This window comes from Canis lupus, chromosome 19 (genome assembly GCF_003254725.2).
Source record: "Canis lupus dingo isolate Sandy chromosome 19, ASM325472v2, whole genome shotgun sequence".
Taxonomy (NCBI): domain Eukaryota; kingdom Metazoa; phylum Chordata; class Mammalia; order Carnivora; family Canidae; genus Canis; species Canis lupus.
Window position 1 is genome coordinate 43,621,592 of NC_064261.1, and position 21,408 is coordinate 43,642,999.

The window sequence follows — 21,408 nt, forward strand, 5'->3', positions numbered from 1 at the left end:
GGAGGATATTTTTGAGTGACTAGATATTTACAGAAGTAAATATTTTAGAAGTATTTTACCTTTTTTTCTTTTTTTAGTTTTTATTTAAATTCCAGTTAGTTGGCATACAGTGTAATATTAGTTCTAGGTGTACAATGTAGTGATTCATCACTTCCATATGACAGCCGGTGCTCATCACAAGTGCCTTCATTAATCCCCATCACCTATTTCACCCACCCCCTCACCCACCTCCCCTCTGATAACCATCAGTTTGTTCTCTCTAGTTAAGAGTCTGTTTCTTGATTTGCCTCTCTTTTTTTCCCTTAGTTTGTTTGCTTTGTTTCTTTTGTTGTTGTTGTTGTTTTGTTTTGTTTTGTTTCTTAAATTCCACATATGAGTATTTGTCTTTCTCTGCCTGACTTCTTAGAAACCTAATAGTATGAAGCTGAGACCAAGCAACAAACTCTAAAATATGGAAAAAGGCAAGTCTTTGGTAAATCCACCAAAGTGAGTTGATACTCACCATGTAATACTAACAATATAGTATCTGGCATTGAGGTGCCCCTTTCTTTCAACTTCTGCAATGTTCAGTTCTAAAATGCCCTAATTCTGACAATAATCAAAATTCATGCCAGAAAATAGACTGCCATTTAACAACTCTGTCTGAAGACAATAAAAAGATAACATGTACAGTCTTTAGTATTAAAGAAATTTGAGATATGAATATGATATTGATATGGATGACATTCCAGCTCCTTCCATGTCATTTCAAAGGTATATTTACACCGTATAAACCCTGAATACATTTTCAAATGCACTGCAACATACTCAGTATCTAGTATCATCTCTGTTGAGGATATTCCAAATATACTGAAATGGAAAGTCCATTGAGAGACTTTTGTGACCAGCTTAAAAGAAATTTTGCATTTAAACAACATATTTAACATTACGAAAATAATAAGAGTTATGGAATTTGTGATCATTTGAAGCTTTGCCCCACAATTTCTTCGCTTTCATCTCATTAGCTCTAAAGTAGTAACAACTGCTGCTTTTAATGTAGTGAATTACAATTAAAAAGTTGTTATCTGCCAGGAAATATTTTCACATAGCTAGAAAATAATGTGTTACAAAATTGAAAGTTGTCTTCCAGACAGACAAAAAATGTAGGTCATTTTCTCAGCCATATGGCAAAAAGGAAATTCGGGACACAACCTGCAACCTATATATGATCTAGCAACTTAGTATGTGCAATATAGTGTGCCATGTGTTATCATTCTTTTGTAGTAAGACAAACAGTGTGGAAGAGAAAACATACACCAAAACTAGTTTTGTAGTAATGGTTATAGTGGTTATATTCCCTGCACCCTTCTCTGGACCCTATCCCTGACCCAGCATCCTAGCTGAGAACATGGTAGGACACAATAAACACCTCCACTTTGATTGCCTTTGTCATATGAAGATCGATACTTACTGTCTGAAATTAGCCGGATTTTGCTTACTCAGAACAGAATGTTGTGCAATGAAACAAGAATGGGTAAAGAGAATCATTTGATGATCCTATCGTCTGCCTCTAACACACTTTTGATTCTGTACAACATTTTAACTGTCATTCTCTTATTCCCTGGCATGCACACCCGTGTATGCGCACACACACACACACACACACACACACAGTACCTTACCTCTGTCACAGTTGTCTTCATCACTGCCATCCACACAGTCATGAATGCCATCACAGAGCCATCTAATTGGAATACAGTGGGCTTTATTCCTGCATCGAAACTGATCTTCCTTACATTCAGTCACACAGTCCATCTGTTCGAATACAAATGGGCACTGCAGTTTTCATTAATGATAATGACATAGTCAAAGGCAAAATAAACATGCAGCTGACAATATTGGAGATTTATTACACTGTGGGGCTTTCTTTTATTTTGACTTAATGAACACAACCTCTACAAATGACAATGGGGTTTAGTATACAAACAGCATGCAGATTCAGGTATTTGCTGCAATTACTGTATTCAGTGTACTTGTCCTAATATTTTAGGCAGTGCCAAGAATAAAGAATCTGTCTATTTTTATTACATTTGCTTTCCCGAACCTAATTCCTGTAATTCAGAGATTTTAATCAAATGATAGATTTTACCTCATCTGAACCATCAGCACAATCATATTCTCCATTACATTTCAAAGATGCTGAAATACATCCTCGGCTGGCACATATATATTCACTTGATGAGCAAGTAGGAGAAGCTGAATATAATTATAAAGTTAAGATTTAGATTCAGTGAAATGAATGACTGGTTTGATAGATAAAAACATATCTATATATATATGCATGTAAAAAATTCATAGACAGTCATGAAAAATAGGTTAAACCATATTCAAAATCTGATATTAAACATTTATTTAAAATGTGTCTCACAATATTATTGCATTTCATTAAATATACTTAAATGATGTAATAGCCTGTTCAGTAAGTGTTCAACTTACTAAAGAAAGGAAAAAACCTAAATGTCCTCTAACTCTTTAATTTTGAAGAATTTCCATAACTTTAAATTATGTAAATATAAAGGCCTCAAATTATTTTTAAAATTATAATGGGATTTAGTGACCCTTGGGAAAGTTAATTTATATATGCATCATATAAAGCTAAAAGTAGAAATCTTGGCATGTTCTCATAGACCCCATGATATCTTGCTGGCTCTGTTGACATAAATGTCATATTTGCATAAGTTCTGAGAAGTATTTTTGTTTTAGGGTCTTAAACATGAATATATGCATAATTAGCTGAGGCTATAGAAAGTATTCTTTTATGACATAGAAAATAATAATAACATGGATATTTAAATTACTATCAGTACCAAATCTAATTAATCGACTTAGTAATTGTGATTGTTGCCTTTGTCTACAAGTTTGAGTTTGCCAGGCTTGCACTCAAATCTCTGGGGTTCTTGGCTTTACGTCAGACACCTAGGCAGCCAAATGTACTTATAAAATGACTTTATGGTCTCAATTGTTTACTCCGAGGATGCTAAAAAACTTTTTTCCTAGAGTTTTAGTTCCTTTTAATTGGCAGTGTTTGCCTAGAGATCTGTACTTCTATGGATTCTGAGGACCAAATTCAGTAAGTAAAAAGATGTGATCAATTAGCAATATGGACCATGGGCATTGTACTGGGACATAGCAATGTGTGGGTCCCGTATCTGGCTACTCTCACCTGGGCTCTCAAAGTAATGCTTTTGTGGTTATACATAGGTTATAGTATAATTTTCTCCCAGTAATCTTTTTTTCTGTAAGATACTGCTATTAAAATACCTGAGGTATAAAAAAATTAAGTTATAATGAGCATATTTACAAAGCTGTATTTAAGGGATAAAAATGTATTTTGAATTGGGTGTTATTTTCCTGTACTCTGGTCTTGCTTCCTAATTTTATTTTGATTTTAGACAAAGATGCAAATAGAAATTATACACTTACACTTTTTCTCAGTTGGTATCCTGTTGAAACAACTGCATTCTGTTTCATGACTTTAATTTCCATAACTGAAAACCTGACTTTTATTGCACTTATAATACTTTCAACATATTTCATTTTGCCATCTTGGGAAAACAATTCCAAATGGTGTGGAAAGACAGAGAAACCGGAAAATCTAATTTTGAGGAGTAATGCTTGGATCCCCAACATAGTAATAATCTTACCTGTCTAAACACTTTCAAAACATATGAAGGACACACCAATTAATTCATCTATAAATACTTCCAAATTTTATTTCTGAAATAGCAAATGTTCATGTGCACTTGCCACTATTTTCGTTCATTATTGCCTACAGCGAAACTACACCTAGTTAAAATTAACTATCACCTCAATTATTTTACCTGGCTCACAGTGTTTCTCATCTTCTCCATATTTACAGTCTTCATGGCCATCACATTTCCATTTTGCTGATATACACTGACCATTGGAACACTGGAACTGATCTTTGGAACAACTTGTTTCACAATTTCTCTGTCAAAAATCACACAATACAGTCAACATTGAAGTTTTAGACAAATATCTACAAGGCCAAAAGACAGCTAGAAGCCTTATGAATAGAGACCTAGACGTGTAGAAACCATGACTGCCACAAGAAACTCAGATGGTCACTTAAGTCCATGGTCATATAGCAAAACTGTAACAATTTTCTATTTTCATTGGTCTTTGTGAGTCATAATAAAAGAGAAAAAATAAGAAAAGAATATAGATCATATCATTTGCTCCGAGGGGATCATTTTCCAACAGACAGTTAGGGGGTAATGTAATTTTAATAATTATAGGTGACAATGAAGACGAGGGGGGATATAAAGGGTTAAAAAAATATTTCTAAGCAAGTACATTCAGTTCATTGGGGATGGAGTGGCAGGATGAATGTGAAATAAAGAACCTGAAGGTAAATCTATTTTGTGTCAGCAAAACTTCCCCATATGTCTTTCCTTTCCCCTTTTCCTCATGCCTTTTTTCCTCAGTACCTGTCCCTTCACAGTTGCTGTTTATAATCCTTCACCTCTCTTCCAATATTTGCTGCTAAAGAACTATGAAATGAACTGTCACAATTGTCACTTCTGCTAGCTTGCATACAGATTTTACTTGGAAGTCAAACAAGACAGTAGATACATCTTAGGGGAGCTTAGCTTTCAATTCTTCATATGAGATCAATAAAAGGGATCCACTAGAAATTTACCTTCCCTGTGTCTGACCAGTCTGGTTGGTACAGGATGCTCCAGTGAAATGTCTTGCTGGGATGACATTTTTCTGTTGTTAAGTACTTTCTATTCTTGCCAAAATGTACTTGTCTGTTCCTTTCACAAAATGTGTAGCCCTCACAGCTTATGAAACTCTCAGTAAGTGAAGCATGTTGAACTATTACTCCCTGCTTCTTCCCAGTGTCATCCCCATGTAAAGAAAGAGAGTTTACTTTCTAAATTCCTGTAATTTTCTCTTTCCTAGTGGTAGTTTAATTAGACTGCCTGCGATATGATTTATTTTCTTCTTTCTGCCTTTCTTCTTCCCTTCTTTTCTCAAGTATTGAGGATTTGCCAGTCACCAGAGTTTCTTAAATAAGAATCCAAAGAAGGGCAGCCTGGGTGGCTCAGCGGTTTAGAACCGCCTTCAGCCCAGGGAGTGATCCTGGAGCCTTGGGATAGAGTCCCAAGTCGGGCTCCCTGCATGGAGCCTGCTTCTCCCTCTGCCTCTCTCTCTCTCTCTCATAAATAAATAAAATCTTAAAAAAAAAAAAACTCTAGAAAAAAAAATAAGAATCCAAAGAAAACTAAGATTTATTCCCTATATTTCATGAACTCATAGACTAAGGGAAGACCAGCACCTGGACCAATAATTGTAATAAAATGCATTACTTGTGAAAAGAAATTAATATAATTTTAAACATATGGTTTCTCAAGGCTTTTAGGAAAGACTTCATAGAGGAAGTTCAAACAGAAATGGAATTATCTAAGGAAAGGCTTTCCATGTGTAAGGGTAGGTAGAAATGTACTATATCTGAGGTGTAAGCTATGTTGTGATAAATGTACAAGACATTGGAGAAACAATCCATGAACTGATCGTGAGAAAGGGATTTCATACATTTTATCCACCACCTTACCTGCCATGCTCAGTATTTTAGCTGGGACATAGTAAGCATTCAATAAAAACTGCCAATGGAATGAATGAGTGAATGAATCAATGAATGAAATAGCAAATGTAGAACACAAGAAATATAAATTAAAATTCCATGTACTTCAGTTCCAGTAGAACAGGGATCATGTCTGTAAGTTTAGTGATCATGTGTGTCTGCGAACCAAATATCTAATACTGTGGCATGATTTAAATAACTGCTCAGTATGTATTTGTAGAACTGATGAGTGATTGTTTCAGAGCAAAGCAATTCAAATAAAATAGCTCAATGGATGGCACCGGTGATCAGTTGCTGTCAGCAACATAGAAGATTGTACTTCTCGACATTTTTTCTATCAGAAGGTTTCAATCTAAAATAAATTACAATTGATTGTGTATGTATTTCTATATTTGTAGGCTATTTATTTTAGACTCTTAAAAGCATACAGAAAGAAAGTATAATGAATCCCATGTGCCCATCATGCTTGTTTCAATGATCAATACTTCGCATGTTTCATGTACCCTCCTCCAACACATTTATATATAGTCCAGATTATTTAACACAGCAACAATAGTATTGGAACATTGACAATATCACAAAATTTGACAAAATTCCTTAGTATAAATTATTCCCAATCAATATTCAAAGTGTTTTCATTTTTAAAGCTATATCAAGATATTATTTGGTAAAATAAGGATCTAAAGGAAGTTTACACATTGAATTTGGCTTGAGTCTCCTTCAATAACTATTTCCCATTCTCCTAGTTTTTTTTTTTTAATTTTTATTTATTTATGATAGTCACAGAGAGAGAAAGAGAGAGAGGCAGAGACATAGGCAGAGGGAGAAGCAGGCTCAATGCACCGGAAGCCCGATGTGGGATTTGATCCCGGGTCTCCAGGATCGCGCCCTGGGCCAAAGGCAGGCGCCAAACCGCTGCGCCACCCAGGGATCCCTAGTTTTTTGTCTTAATGTCTACTTGAAGACACTAGGTCATTTGTTCTTTTGAATGCCTCACATTCTAAATTTGGCTGATTGAATGCTAAAAAAGGATACCTTTGTAACATCTAGAGTGACTGATGAGCTTTTCATTTTTAAAAAGCATTACTATAAACACATATATTTTTATACATTTATTGTATTTCAATCCATTACATTTTTTCTTTTTTTCTGATATCCAAATTGTCCCTTTGATTAGTAGAAACTCCTTCAATTAGATCCTATGTATTCTGGACACTATACTAATAGCCTTGTTCTGGCTTCACAAGATGTTAGTGGCTCATTTTGTCAATTTCCTTTCTCAAACCTAGAAATGGACATTTTTCACAGGAGTTCTGTTTCTTTTGATTGGAAATGGTATTTAGAAACCACTATGTCAATGTTAGAGATAGCCTATAATGCTGAGATGTCATCAGTTTTAGAATTTTTCAGTGACAGAGCTAAGAATTATATATTTTTAGAAAAAGAAAGATAAATTTCTTATTGATACTTAGGAATTTAATATTTAGAATTTTATTTACTTTTTTTGTTCCCACATTTGTATCTCTTTTCTTTTACTTAAATGTTATGAGTTATGAATAGTATGAAAATAACTAAGCATCTAACCTATTCTACTCTCGATATATACGAGTTTCAAATTAGCAAAACCAATATTATTAACAAGTGCATGAACAATATTATTAACAATTTTAAGATTCATTTGCATTTCTCTTTGTCCTTACAATGCATTATACTTGATGCAGAGACCAAATACTGTATTTTAAAGTCACTTTAAATAATTCTTCTGTGCCACTAATATGATACACAATTATACTGATCCAGGCTTCTGTTTTTAAAGATATTATTTATTTATTCATGAGATACAGGCTCCATGCAGGGAGCCTGATGTGGGACTCCATCCCGGGACTCCAGGATCACACCCTAGGCTGAAGGCAAGCGCTAAATCATGAGCCACCCAGGTGTTCCCCCCTCTTTTTTAAAATCATTATTTCAGCTAGATATTAACAAGTTAATTATATTATCAGTTAACATCCTTACAAAACCTCACAATTTTATCTTTTATTCCCAAGATGAGAGTATCCTGTATGTAATTTGGCTTTCTAGCCATTTGTTTAGTTCATCTTTTTGTTTGTTTCTTAATACAACTTGTCATTCTAATCCTTAGAAAGAAGAGAAGAATCAACTGCCTGTAGTTTTAGACACTTCATTACTCATTGACTATACTAGATGGCTGTAGATGTAAAGGAAGACCACCTTTAAGAAAGTTATTTTGATTCCCTGGGGGCAATATCATGAAAACATCTGGGTAATGGAGTTCTGTTCAGCCATCAAAGAACTACATCCATGAACTTAAGACATGAGAAAAATGATGTTAATAAGAATGTCTACTTTCACTTGAATAAGATTTTGAAAAAGAAACATATGTTTGAGTCTGTATATATACCTTGGATATCTACTGAATAACGTGGAAGATGAAATCATATGCCTTAAGCAGTATATCCCCACCTCTTGATGTTTCACAGATTACACAGGGCCAGTGAAACCTATTTTCTAAAGAGAAAAAAACAAACTTTCATGGCATGGATGAGTTTATGTGAAAAAGTGGGAAACATTTAAGATAATTTTTGAATGAGTGGATACTAAGAAAATATGTAGCTGGGCAATATACTAATTTAGCTCTCCTATGAATTTTCCTTAAATTTTGTTTTGACTTGTTTGTGAAAAGCTCCATGAATATAAGTGGTATTTTTCAACTTCTCTTAGGTCAGCAGACCTTTGCAACCTCAAGGCTTAGGTTTCCTGGCCTTTAGGTGAGAAGTGAAATACATTTTTGTTCCCAAAATCTAGGCTCCTGAATGTGACTGGGGACATTTCCAACATAGTATGAGAATGGAAAATTGTTCAATCTTAATAATACTGAAGACTGGGAAAGAACCAGTCTGAGCGTGTCCTATAAATAGTAGAGACCAAAAAATAAATAAATAAATAATAAATAAATAAATAAATAAATAAATAAATAAATAAATAGATAGTAGAGACCTACAGTGTCTCCCAAAGATGCAGGAAATCAGTGGCTGATTAAAAAAGGTTGACACAGAAACCTCTAGATCAGCAGAGAAGATTCTTTCTAGGCAAACCTATGGTCACTGGGAGGACCTTCATGAGGGGAAGATCCATGTGTGTCAATCAGAGCAGCAGAGCTCTAGGAAGTCACTGTACCCTAGAAAGAGCCATGCTGGCCATGGAGAACCAGATACCTTTTTCTTTTATATCTGACTAGGCTTAATTTCACCAGTGTTGTGTTCCTGATATTAACATAGAAAATCATTAATGGAGAAAATCATGAAATGTGACTGCTACTGGATTTGTTTCTGATATTGGAAAGTAAAGGATTACAGGTCCTTTTAGATTTGATTGAGAAAAAAATATAACTGTGTATCATATGCTTTTTTCTAAAGCTTCACGGAATAATTAACAGCTGAGACACAAATGCATAGATGCATAAATAATAAATTGCATGAAGTATTATAAGTGTTAACACAATCTAAGTTTATGGAATTATCCAGAGATGTTCTAAACTTTTTCACTTAAGCTGTGTGTACAAAGACCTTATTATAAATGGATTGTGATTCATCATCTAAGCAAAGCTGAACCTGTGGTTTCATGAAAATTGATGACCCACATCGAAGTCTATAAGACTGTATCTATTGAAGAAAGAGACTGGGGAGAACAAACTGTTTAAAATGCATAAAAATATTAGTCCTGACTATAAATACTGCAGGAAAATTTATGAACAAATTCACAGATGGCAAAGGCATCAGCTATAGGGAATAGGGCTTCCAAACATCCTATTCCCAACCCAGCCATTCACCACTTGAGGTAAAACAGACTATAAAATTAACTGTCAATAGTAGCACAAGAGCTATTCCCTGTGCTGGATGTGTGCGGCACAGCACTTAGACATAATACTACTTATCTTATTGTGTCAGGAGTAAAGTGCATTTCAGAGCTGTCCATGTCACACTTACTGGATTGAATAATAATTATGAATGTGACTCTAAAGAACTTTCTTTCTTGTTTGGTTTTGAAAAGTTGCCTACCTCATCGGAGCCATCTGCACAGTCAAAATCTCCATCACACCAGAACCTTGAAGAAACGCAGTCCCCATTGGCACAGAGAAAATCTTTCAGTGTGCAGGTCTGTGGCTCTGGGGACAGAAAAATAGCACGGGTTTATTCTACTATATGCAACTGCATTCTAAATTTATATGACATATAGCATGAAGTAGCACTAAGAAAAAAGAGGTTAGCCAAGCAGAACCAATATATTGTTTAAAAAAAGTGTTTCATGAAGCATCTATGGGACATAATATAATGTTTTTTCAAATTTATTTTAAAGTCATGAATAGAAAGTGGCGTTATAGAAACAAATGGGAAAAAGACAATAGTTAGTAAAAAAATCAAAGTAAAATAAAACATAAAAATCTACATATTACATAATAAATAATCTTTTCCAATTGTTGGAATTGAGTCATTTTATGTATTTAGTTTAAGTAAATAAGATATCTTATGATGCTGTACCCGTGGGGCCATTTATTAATTAAGTAGTAAGTCTAGCCTTTGACTCTTGGCTTCTATTTTGCATTTTAATGACTTTCTAATTCTTCAATTTTGTCTCCAGAAAATCTAGAGTTCACAAAACAAGAAGGGTACATGGGGAGATACCACTGAACATGACTGGATGGGTAAGACTGGAAGGGACAGAAGGAGGCTCTCTTTTTAAAAGCTGCCTCTTTGTTTATGCAATTGTTTGCTTATGCCCCGTATAATTTACCTGCCATTTTAGATACTTTGCCAGTTATTGATTTAATTATGCTTCGCCATCTTCCTCTAGGATTTAGGCCAAAGAGTATGACTTGCTACTTGGCTTAACTCTGATATTGAGTATGTTTTATCTGGACAATGAAATAGGATTTTAGGAATTTTTTCTTTCCCACAGGTAATCGATATGATTGCTAGAGATCATCTCTTGTTTAGTTTTTGTTCTCTAAATAGAACTGATATCTGACATGATGAAAAACCCCTTTTTATTTTCTCTACTCATTAACTGTATTTACAGCTGGCTCACACACAATAACAGTCTTATCAAGGGAAGGAGGAATAACAGAAATTTAATTTAAGGAGTAGCCCTATGAAGCCTAATTTTCTGCATAAAGGTTGTGAATATTTCAGCCTGAGTTTGAATATTGCTTTACACAAACACCCGGTTTCTAGCTATAGGGTAACACCATGAACGCTTGGTATCATAAAGGCTCTTACATTTCTATATAAAGATCCCTCCTGAGACCACTGGAAGAACTATGGTAATATGTATTAGCATTTTGTTCTGCTCTGGGACTTACTTTCTTCAACAGCGTGAACTTCAGGCTATGAATAAGACAAAATGCTATTCAGTGGAATGAGAAAAAGCCACTAAGCAGGAAGACCCCTCTCATTTCTCAACATTCCTTTATTTAGTGAGCAGGACAATAGCAGTTTCTTTCTTTTTTTTTTTTTTTTTTGTCTTTGCATTATGTTTACATATACCACATTTTAATATTAAAACATCTGTATTAACACTAATATCACTATTTATAACAATAATAATCACTACCAGCTGGTGATTGCTTATTTGTTGTTAGCACCAGGTGAAGTTAATGCTAAGTGCTTGAATTAACTCAACAATTAATTTTAAAAACTGTGTAAGGTAGGTGCTATTATAGGACCCTTTTGTTGGAGAGTAAATTGAGGCACAGAGAGGATAAGGAACTTTCTCCGAATACCTTGGAGGCAGAAGAGCTACTATTGAACTTGAACCTACAGTCTGATACTAGGGCCTGTACTACTTACTGCAAGGCCATATCATTGCTCATAATACTACTGAGGAAATAATAAGTGTTCACATTTACAGAGATTACCAATAAAGCCCTGAGAAGCCAAGTTACATGTCCAACGCACATGGATAGTAATATCTACTTCCCTTAAAAATAAAAGAGAACCCTTTTTCTCTCATCATTCCTCCATACTGAAACTATTGCACCCTCTTGTTGCAGACAAGCAGTTTTCTTCTTAGGGAAAAGAAATTACAGCAAAACTAATGAATTAATTAATTAAGAAGTGCTTTATTTAATAATGGAAAATAACAATCGAAATGATTTTCATTAAAAAATTAGAGAATATTTTTTAAACACATTGTACTTCGATTTTTAAAAGTAGTAGAAATACTGAATTTTGTGGACTTGGAGGTATCTGAATAAGATTTTGTCCCTTTAATATTCTAACTTGCCTCTATCTTAATTAAACACAAGTGTGTTCATCATATGCCAAACAACATTGACTTCACAAACTTTGATACACTTTGCTATAGGGGAGGGTTGGATATTGTTGATCTGAGATGATACCGTTATAAGGTTAGAAAGTATTTCAAAGCATTTGCCCAATAATTCCACAGAACACTTACTCTATAGAGACTTTGCTAACATTATTAATTATTCTGTTCTCATATGGGCTCAGAGGAACTGAGTGATTTGTTGGAAAAAGTTTTTTCAGTGCATATGAAATTCTGTGAGGCTCTATGATGCTTTTAAGAATGCCAGCAAAACCACCACTTCTGAATAATAATCATGAATTATTTATACATATACAAGTGTCATCAAGGAATGGGATAGCAAGTCTGTTTTTAACTCTCATCTATATGCCTCAGAATCTTCTGCTACTGGGTATCGCAAAAATAAACTCTCTCTTGAGGACAATTTAATTTGGTTATGAAAAAAATGTCCTGAGGGATTATATTGTTTTACTGTTTCTTACCTTTGATCTTTTCTGGATAAAGTAAAAGACCAATTTTTAGACCTTGGCATGATAGTTAACATTTTTCTTTTTAAAGAGAACAACAAAATGATTATACCTGGAAGATAATGCATTTAGAAGGAAAATTTGAGTATGAAATTTTCCCCAGTATCTCCAAAATGTTTTTCTCACATTAACTTTCTCTGATGCTACCTATGTCCCCAGATCAAAAGTAGAAAGGGAAACCCACGGATGAATAATTAACAGGGTTTTCCATAAATCTCATCTAAACGTACCAAATCAACAACAAAGAAGCTTTTACAGGGCATGTTTTGGAAGGCTGATCTGGATTCTATAATAATAATAAAGAACAGGGCATTGCATAGGAAAGTCACTTCCTTCGATAATAAAGGAGGTAAAAATGTATAGACTCAGAACTGAAAAGAGCTTCGGAAGCCATCTTACACAAAATTGAAGAAACTAAGTTTAGAAAATAAAGTGACTTTCAAAGCCATAGAGTTAGTGGCAGAGCAGAAAGGTTTCCAGACTTCAAATTCTCTTCTGAGTATATTATCATAAACCCTTGATGATAAGTTCAAAAGTTATATGAATGTGGGTGTAAGCATCTGAGGAGAATTTTTAGAATACAATTAGTATAACTGACATGCTATACAAATAATCTTCTGATATAAATTCAGTGTGAAAGTACTAGAAATTCAAATAAGGCCGACACAGCTTGTCTCTCTACAAAAACCTTAATCTGGTTGATCAAGTTATTTGGTGATTTTAAATCTATTGGATTGGTAGTTACTTCTTAATAATGCAAAGATGTGAAATAATTTATTTTGCACATCAATTACTTAGAAGGCATACATGCCATATATATTTGTTTCTGATAAAGATGGTATAGATGCTGAGATTTGTCAGACATTTCCAAACCTTTGATACAGATGACAAAATAACTCCAATAGCAATAAAATTTTCTTGTTTTTAAGAGCCTAAATCATTGTTGGAGCAGAGTGTCCCTGCTGAACACTTAACAAGGGAAATCATCAGCAGATGATGAAGAAATGACAATGGACTAATTATCCCATATAAAGATAAAAAAGTAGAAAGCATAATAGATTTAAAACATCGCTGGCAGTTAATTGCTCCACTATGTTTCAAACTCTTCCCATATCTATGCCTGGAGTGTTTCCAACACAATTTAAAGAGTAAACTCATTATATCAGATTCATAAACAAGTAAGTCCAAAAGTGATTTTAACAATACATTGCTAATATGATAAGTGTGTCAGGCCCTGCGCTAGACCCTGAGAAATAGCCCTACTCCCTACACTATCTTCAGGTATTAAACAGGAACTGAGATGCATGTGAGAAAGACATGAGTGGTGCAGTGGAATGCAGGAGAGTGTTGGTTGATGCAATGTGGTCACATTTAAAAAAAAAAAGCTGCTAAAAAAAAAAGCTGCTATTATTTTTTAACTCTAAGGCTAATTTACTACCTCTGTCATATTTCTCTACTTAATAATCACTAACAAGAATCCTCAAATGTGAATTAAAATCTATACCATTGACTAATGATATTTAGAAAATGTGGTAACAGTATAGTGTATTGTCATCATGTCTATCTACTAAAATTAAATTTATATATGTGATGTGATATATTATATATAGTCATGATTACCATATATAAATAGAAATTTATATATATATATGTACTAATAGTTTTATTGTAAAATATACATGAAATTATAATAGTTTCAACAGATCATGAGAAATTGGAAATATCTTGATAGCATTTTATGTGGGAGCAGATCTTTCCTAAAGCTGACTTCTCTATGACCAACCTCTTGGTGCCTCATATGGCTATACTGCATTTTTTCTCTCTCTTCATCTACTCAGCTTCTGTCTATGTAGAACCACTGGCATTTTCAATGTCTGAACTTTCTCATTTCTTCAGGCCTATTCAGATGGTATCTTTAAACACTGCCCATTATCTAGATCTCGCAATTCTTCCTCTTACACATCCTTACCTGTTTACCATGTTACCAGTTCTGATACTGGTCCAATGTATGCCTTCTCCCTTCCATGTCACAATTATAATATGCTTCCTTCTTGTTCATTGTCATTTGTCCCCTGCAAATTACTCAATGTTGCTATCTTAGGGCACATACTTAGAGTTAATGAGAACCAAAAGAGAGCCACACATAACTTGGTATTTTACACTGCAATGCTTGATATTGCAGCCACTCTCTTGGTTTTTCTTAAGGGTTCTGTGGCTGTTGTGATTTATCACTAAGGTTCCCCAGTGATGAGTGAAAGGCAGTGTTCCTGCTCCTTGTGTTCTTGCATGGAAGGATGACTTTTAGGAGATGCCAGCAAAATCATACTCAACCACATAGGAAACCCCAGCAGATTAAGACACAGGTTATCTCCACCTGTCATTCTTCTTCCCCTTATTCTCTAGTTACAGCAGTAACTTAACTTCTTCACAATTTCAGCCTCCACTTGAATAAAAGGTTTTCAAAGACGTAAGTTTCCAATGTGGCCTTCTCACTCCTCCCCCTCTCCTGCTCTCAACATCCTTCAGCCATAAGGTACTTCCTCTCGGTATCCTACTGATAACTAATACTAAATGTATCCATCTGTATATTTCAGCTCTGAAATAAAGGTGAATTAAACAGAAAGGATATGCAATTGCTTCTTTTTTGTATTTGCTCTTCTCCTCCTGCCACTCTTACCTTATTAGGTCTTTCTCTTAATCACTGGATAGTATCTGAAAACCCCCTATATAAGGTTTTTAAACTTTAAAGCTATTGATTAAAAGAATCTGGAACCTTCTAAAGACTCTTTGCAATATTTTTCACCTTCCTAAAGCATAAGATCAGTTGAGAGATCTAGATATGAAGGAGTAATAAAAGGTCCCCAAATCAGAGTATTCCATAATCATAACATCCAGAGATTTCATACATAATATACCTGATTCTTAAACACCAGTCAGATTAAGTTTAAAAAGTTATTTTCAAAAAGTTGATATTTTGCAAACTGAGTGTCCAAGTGGTTTGTTAAGCCTGTGATTCTACTAATTACATACTTTCATATAACATCTTCCTATGCTTTAATGTAACAATTCTATTTCATCTCCTGTGTCTTGGGAAACCAATGCTCTTAGTCCAATGTATGAGTACACACTATTGTTATTATTAAATACTTTCTGGAAGTAGCAGAATATAAATATTTAATAAATGGAATTTGATTAATATCTTATTTTAAAACATGACTATATTGCTTTCTTTGTTTAAACAGCACTGTGAGAAAGTGCTGGTAAGAAATATATTCAGAAATTAATGCTAGAATATAGGGATGCTGTCACAATTTTACATACTGCCATACTTTTTAGAAAATAAAATTGTTGGACAATTATTGTCTTTTAAATTTATTACATAAAAATGCAGGAGGCAGATGATGATAATAGTGTTATTCTATTTTCAGAGAAAAGCATCCTGAATACATATGGTGTTCACCACTCCAGAGAGAATAAATGATATTTCGCTGAAAGATGCTCATGGGTAAATTTGTAGTGTAAAAGGATTTGAGACGGAAATGAAATGAATACCATCCGCTAAAGAATGATATGTTTTGTACTGTCTCCACATCATTCAGCTTTTTGTATGAACTTGCATCAAGGGCTCACTTCATTGCATACTAATGGGTTGCATTAAACCTCATGATACTTTCATACCAATTCTGATAACTGTAAGAAAATAACTCCCAGTATGAGCATTTCAATAATTCTACCATTTGAGATTCAGGTCAATTTAGTCCGAATATTCTTGTCCAAATGTGAATACATGTATAAAAATGTGAGCCGCAGGACAGATAGGTTCAAATTCATACCTTAACTGAACTAAAAATTGCTATCCTGCTTATTGAATATGCTGTCAAGCTCACAATGTTCTCAAGCGAGAGTTACTTACTACAGTTTTCTTCATCTGAATTATCACTGCAGTCATTCTGGCTATCACACCGCCAGTGATCTGGAATACAGTTGTTGTTTCTACACTGGAATTCGTGAGGTCCACAAGTCTTTTTATCTGTAATAGAAAGAACCAGAGTTTGTGCCGTTGACTTCCATGAAGACATCCCTCATAAAACCCTCACTGCCAGGCCAAATCCAGGGCATATGACATCAACAGACCTTAATTCAGTTACTAACTGAGCAGCAACTCTAGGAAAAGCTGAAGGCAAGTGCTAAATAAAATTCACCCTACTGTCTTGTTTTATGTTGTTATCAGTCATGCTTTCATCACTAGCGAATTACAAAGCAAGTGGTTGGCCCATTCACATAAAGTCAACACAAATCAATCAAAAAAAAAATAAAAAATAAAAAGTATGAAGAACTACATTCTCTTTAGGATACTGCCTTCCTAAGTCACCTTCTATTTCTTCTATAAGGCAACAGAAAAAAAAATAGTTATTAGCTAGATCCTGAGATGGTCAGCTTGCCTTTCTCCCTTAGAGTTTTTTACTCATAACCTACCTATCAACTGATCTAAATTCATAGAGTATAATAGAGCCTAACATGTACAGGCCTTGAAAATTAATAAAGTGCCATCTCACTTGAACTTTTAAACAATTCCACTGAGTACAAGGACAGGTATTAACTAGCTATTCATTTTACAAATGACAAAAGATAGAATTTAGAAGCTTGATGAATTTTTACTACCATTAAATGGCACAGTCAATATTTGTGTGTGTGTTTACTCTTGCCTTAGTGCTTTTTTTTTTTTTTTTTTTTTTTTTTTTATGATAGTCACAGAGAGAGAGAGAGAGAGGCAGAGACACAGGCAGAGGGAGAAGCAGGCTCTATGCACCGGGAGCCCGACGTGGGATTCGAAATCTGCGTCCAAAGCTCAACCCGAATCAGAATGCATGCAATAGGAATTTAATTAAAGTTTAGGTTATATATTTTTTAATTTCCATAAGAACAATAGCTAACTATATATGGGCTAAAGCAATGCATCTTAAACTTCAATGCACGTATACAAATAAATTATTTGAAATTTTGTAAAAGAGAGACTGCAATTGAGTAGATCTGGATTTATAAGAAGCTCCCTAGGGATAACATTGTTCTTAGGTCTGAAATATACTGAGCAGAAAGGGTCTGAAACATAAAGATGGGATAAATTCAATAACATAACAATAATAAAATTATAAATATCAACGTACAACTTAGGACACATTCCCCTTTCATATACTTAGATCGATTCCTTATTCTCAGCTGTAATAGAGATGCACAGTGAGTTTAATAACTCAGACTAGTAAAATAAATTAAGGGAGAAGGTAAGCTATATGTTGCTAGTTGCTACTCTTTCCTTTAAAAGATAGATTAGATAATAGATAGATAGATGATAGATAGATAGATAGATAGATAGATAGATAGATAAATAGATATTTTTACATATGTCTATCTATAAAGAGCCTGCATTTCCCTTCCTCTTTCTCTCCCTTTCTTCTTTGTAGCCTACCTGCCTGCTAATGATTACTCACGCCCTATCTTGTGTCACTGTGTTGAGTGCTGTATTTTGTGATATATCCTTTTTGCCTTTGTTATACCTACATTTAGATTTTAAAGTTGGATTAACATCCACAGAAGTTCTAACATAGCATTTTGCACATTTCACTCAATAAATGTGTTAGGATGATTGGAATTTATATAATGACCCTTGAAAATATGGGGTTTGGTATTGGACTATGTAGACAGTTTCATTTTGACAGTTAAAACAAACTTATCTGAAACCACTTCTCTATGTTTGTTTCAAATTACCTTTATTTCTATGTGTTGCTTGCATCATTTTAAAATATTGTTTCAAATTTTTAGAATATGAGAAAGTAAGAAAGTTCAAACTTGATCAGAAAAAATGACTATAGGACTTAGTATTACAACATTAGCCCCAAGTAAATTCCCATGGCTACAAAAAGGTTCACAATTGGTACTGAGTATCGATACAGTAACTGTTTTTGAGGGTTTTTCCCCCTAAATCCTATTTGTACTTTTTTTTCTATGTTCAAATATTTGTATCATATTTTCTGTTTGAAAGAGATCTGCACTCATTTCTAAACAAAGACAAGTTACAGTTCATTGTGAAGATTTCCATTTGGGGCATGCAGAAACAGTAACACTGAAAGGTTAATTGCCTTATGCAAGGTCATTAAAATTTTGTGTTTCCAAATCAGTTAACTTTTGATCCATGACATTAGTTATAAAAATTACAAACTATACAACCCATGTAGACTTTGTTCTGTACTTAAAGTCTCTCCTGAGGAGATTAAATGTAAGTATAAATATAAATATAATTTTAATAAGAAACTATGAACAAGGTAAAACAGCAGTTTTCAAATTGACTACACATTAAAATCACCTGGGAAACTTAAAAATCCCTTTGCCCAGTCAATATCCTGCATCAATAAAATCAGACTCTCTGGGGTGAAACCCAGACATCAGTATTTTTACTAAAGCTAGCTGATTGATTCCAATGAGCAGCCAAGATTGAAAATTACTGGCCCAAAAAACTAATTGTAGAACAGAACATTATATGACTCTGCATTATAATACTCTAGAGTAATTAATATAAAATGCTCACAATATATAGAGTTTTCTATTAATTCAAAATTTTAAATAGCTTTCAAACAATGCAGTATTTCTTTTGGTATTATAAATATGAAGAAAACAAATGGAGTATCTGAAAACTTGTTTTTTTTTTAATTTAATGTGTTTCCACATGAATTACAGATAGTACTACGAATTTGATCCCCCCCCCCCCAGAGGGACTACCAGAATATAAAACTGTATATGGTGTATTCTGAAATACTATTAGCACTTGCATATGCATGGGCTACATCTTAAAAAACAAAACAAAAATCTGGTGACTGTGATGTTTTTGTGAGCCAGAATGAGGGAAGTGGACTGGAATACATAAGTGAAGGAGAAGTTTAAGTTTCTCATTATACCAAAAAAATCCAAAGGAACGTACAAACTACTGGAAGCAATATGATTTTGGTGGATACAAGGACCATATATACATTTAATTATATTTCTCTATATTAGCAGCAACTAGAAATGAAATTAAAAAAAAGAAAACTTTTACAATGGTGTCAATAAAATAACAAATATCTAGTAATAAAACTAGTGAAATTTGTGCAATATCTTCATACTGGAAACTATAAAACATTACCAAGAAAATTTGTATAATGCTTTAAAAATGCAACAATATATCAGGCTCATAGTTTAGAAAACTCGAAATAGTTAACATTTTTTCCAATTAATATAAAGAGTACAAAAATTAAACTAAAAGGTACATGAGAGAACTTTCGGGGCAGAGAGAAATGTTCTGGATCTTATTTTGGTGTTTGTTGCATGGTATATAAAATTGCAAAAACTCATGAAACTAAACATTTCAGATCTAAGCATTTAATTTTATTTTAATTGTATTTTAAGTAAAAAGACTTCACTATTAGAATTATAAGACATTTGGAAAATCCAAATAATCATACTATGTTAAAGAATTATTCATTTCGCCCCTGAACACTCAGGTGTGTTCAGAACAGAAGGGTAGTCTGAAAGAGAATTCTGTTAAAAACAAACAAACAAAACAAAACAAAACAAAACTCAAAATTTAAATGTTCCACACTAAGTATAAGCAATAGCATGTATATCCCACATTTCATTTTAATCTGTGAATTAAATGATGCTTCAGGGTGTCTATATCACTTATTTTTTCTCTTGAAAACTTCCTAAAAAAATGTATGCCATGAAAATGTTTCCAGTAATGTTTAGTAGTGAAAATATGTATAGGCCTTATGTATAGGTATTATATGTAGGCTTTTCATATATAACACATTTATTTTTTCTGGTTAGCTCTGCAGCATAGGACAAAATAACACGGAAAATACTCCTCAATGAATATGTGAAATGATGCATATATAAGGCAATAGTCATCATTTATAACATGTACATATACAGATATGTTTTGTTTATTATTATTCTTTTTATTATTATTTTTTTTTTTAGAGAGAGACAGCATGTGCATGAGTCGGGGTAGAGGGATAGAGGGAGAGAGAGAGAATATTAAGGAGCCTCCATGTCCAGTGCAGAGAACAATGTAGGGCTCAGTCTCACAACCCCAGCGTCATGACCTGAGCTGATATCAAGAGTTGGACCATTAACTGACTATGCCACCCAGGTGCCCCTGTGTATTAAATATTCTAAAAAAATAATATTTTAATGACTCTAAATAGATACCTAACCAAACTGAAACTATACACTCTTTCACTAGTAATATTTTATTACTGCTTTAGAAAATAAAATGTCACTTGTAAACTTGCCATGTGTTTTATTTAACTGCTTATCAGATGAAAATGGCTTAGAAAATTTTACATCTTGAGGTATAGGCTATCAATTTGAAAACATAACGTATAAAATAATTTTAGAGAAAAGTTAGTAAGAAGACATTAGCTTGTGATTTAAGAAATGTCAGCATTCCTTGGCCTTGAAAAAAAAGAAAAAAAAAAAAAGAAAAGGACTGCAGGGTTTCTGTTGTTCTCACTAACTCAATATTTAAAAAAAGAAAAAGAAAAAAAGATTTTATAGCTTAAACCTGATAGATGATTTTTCTTCTTTAAAATTAAATATACAAAGGAGGGAAAGGCAAGGATTAATGGTGGCTAGACAACATCCTCAGGAACACAGATTTTTATCAATTTACTTCACCGTCTTAACTAATGGCTTCCATTGTTCTTAGTCACTCGTGGCCCGGGATGACTACTAGCGCTTGGGTCTTCACCTTGAAGGCCTGAAGAAGGAAGGGCAAAAAAGCAACGAAGAGGGCAGCCTCGGTGGCTCAACCAAGTAAAGTATTGGACTCTTGATTTCAACTTAGGTCATGATCTC

The 21,408-nt window shown here is 33.7% G+C and overlaps 1 protein-coding gene across 1 annotated transcript in view; it reads right to left on the reverse strand.

The window, feature by feature from the left end:
• The window catches only part of LRP1B (LDL receptor related protein 1B), a 1,837,374-nt gene that overhangs the window by 131,205 nt on the left and 1,684,761 nt on the right, over positions 1–21,408 (reverse strand). Inside the window, exons 67-71 of the mRNA XM_049097407.1 lie at positions 16,436–16,552; positions 9,730–9,836; positions 3,861–3,990; positions 2,129–2,235; positions 1,662–1,794 (exon numbers count right to left, since the gene is read on the reverse strand). Coding sequence (XP_048953364.1) covers positions 1,662–1,794; positions 2,129–2,235; positions 3,861–3,990; positions 9,730–9,836; positions 16,436–16,552 — 594 coding nt within the window. The remainder of the gene's footprint in view (positions 1–1,661; positions 1,795–2,128; positions 2,236–3,860; positions 3,991–9,729; positions 9,837–16,435; positions 16,553–21,408) is intronic.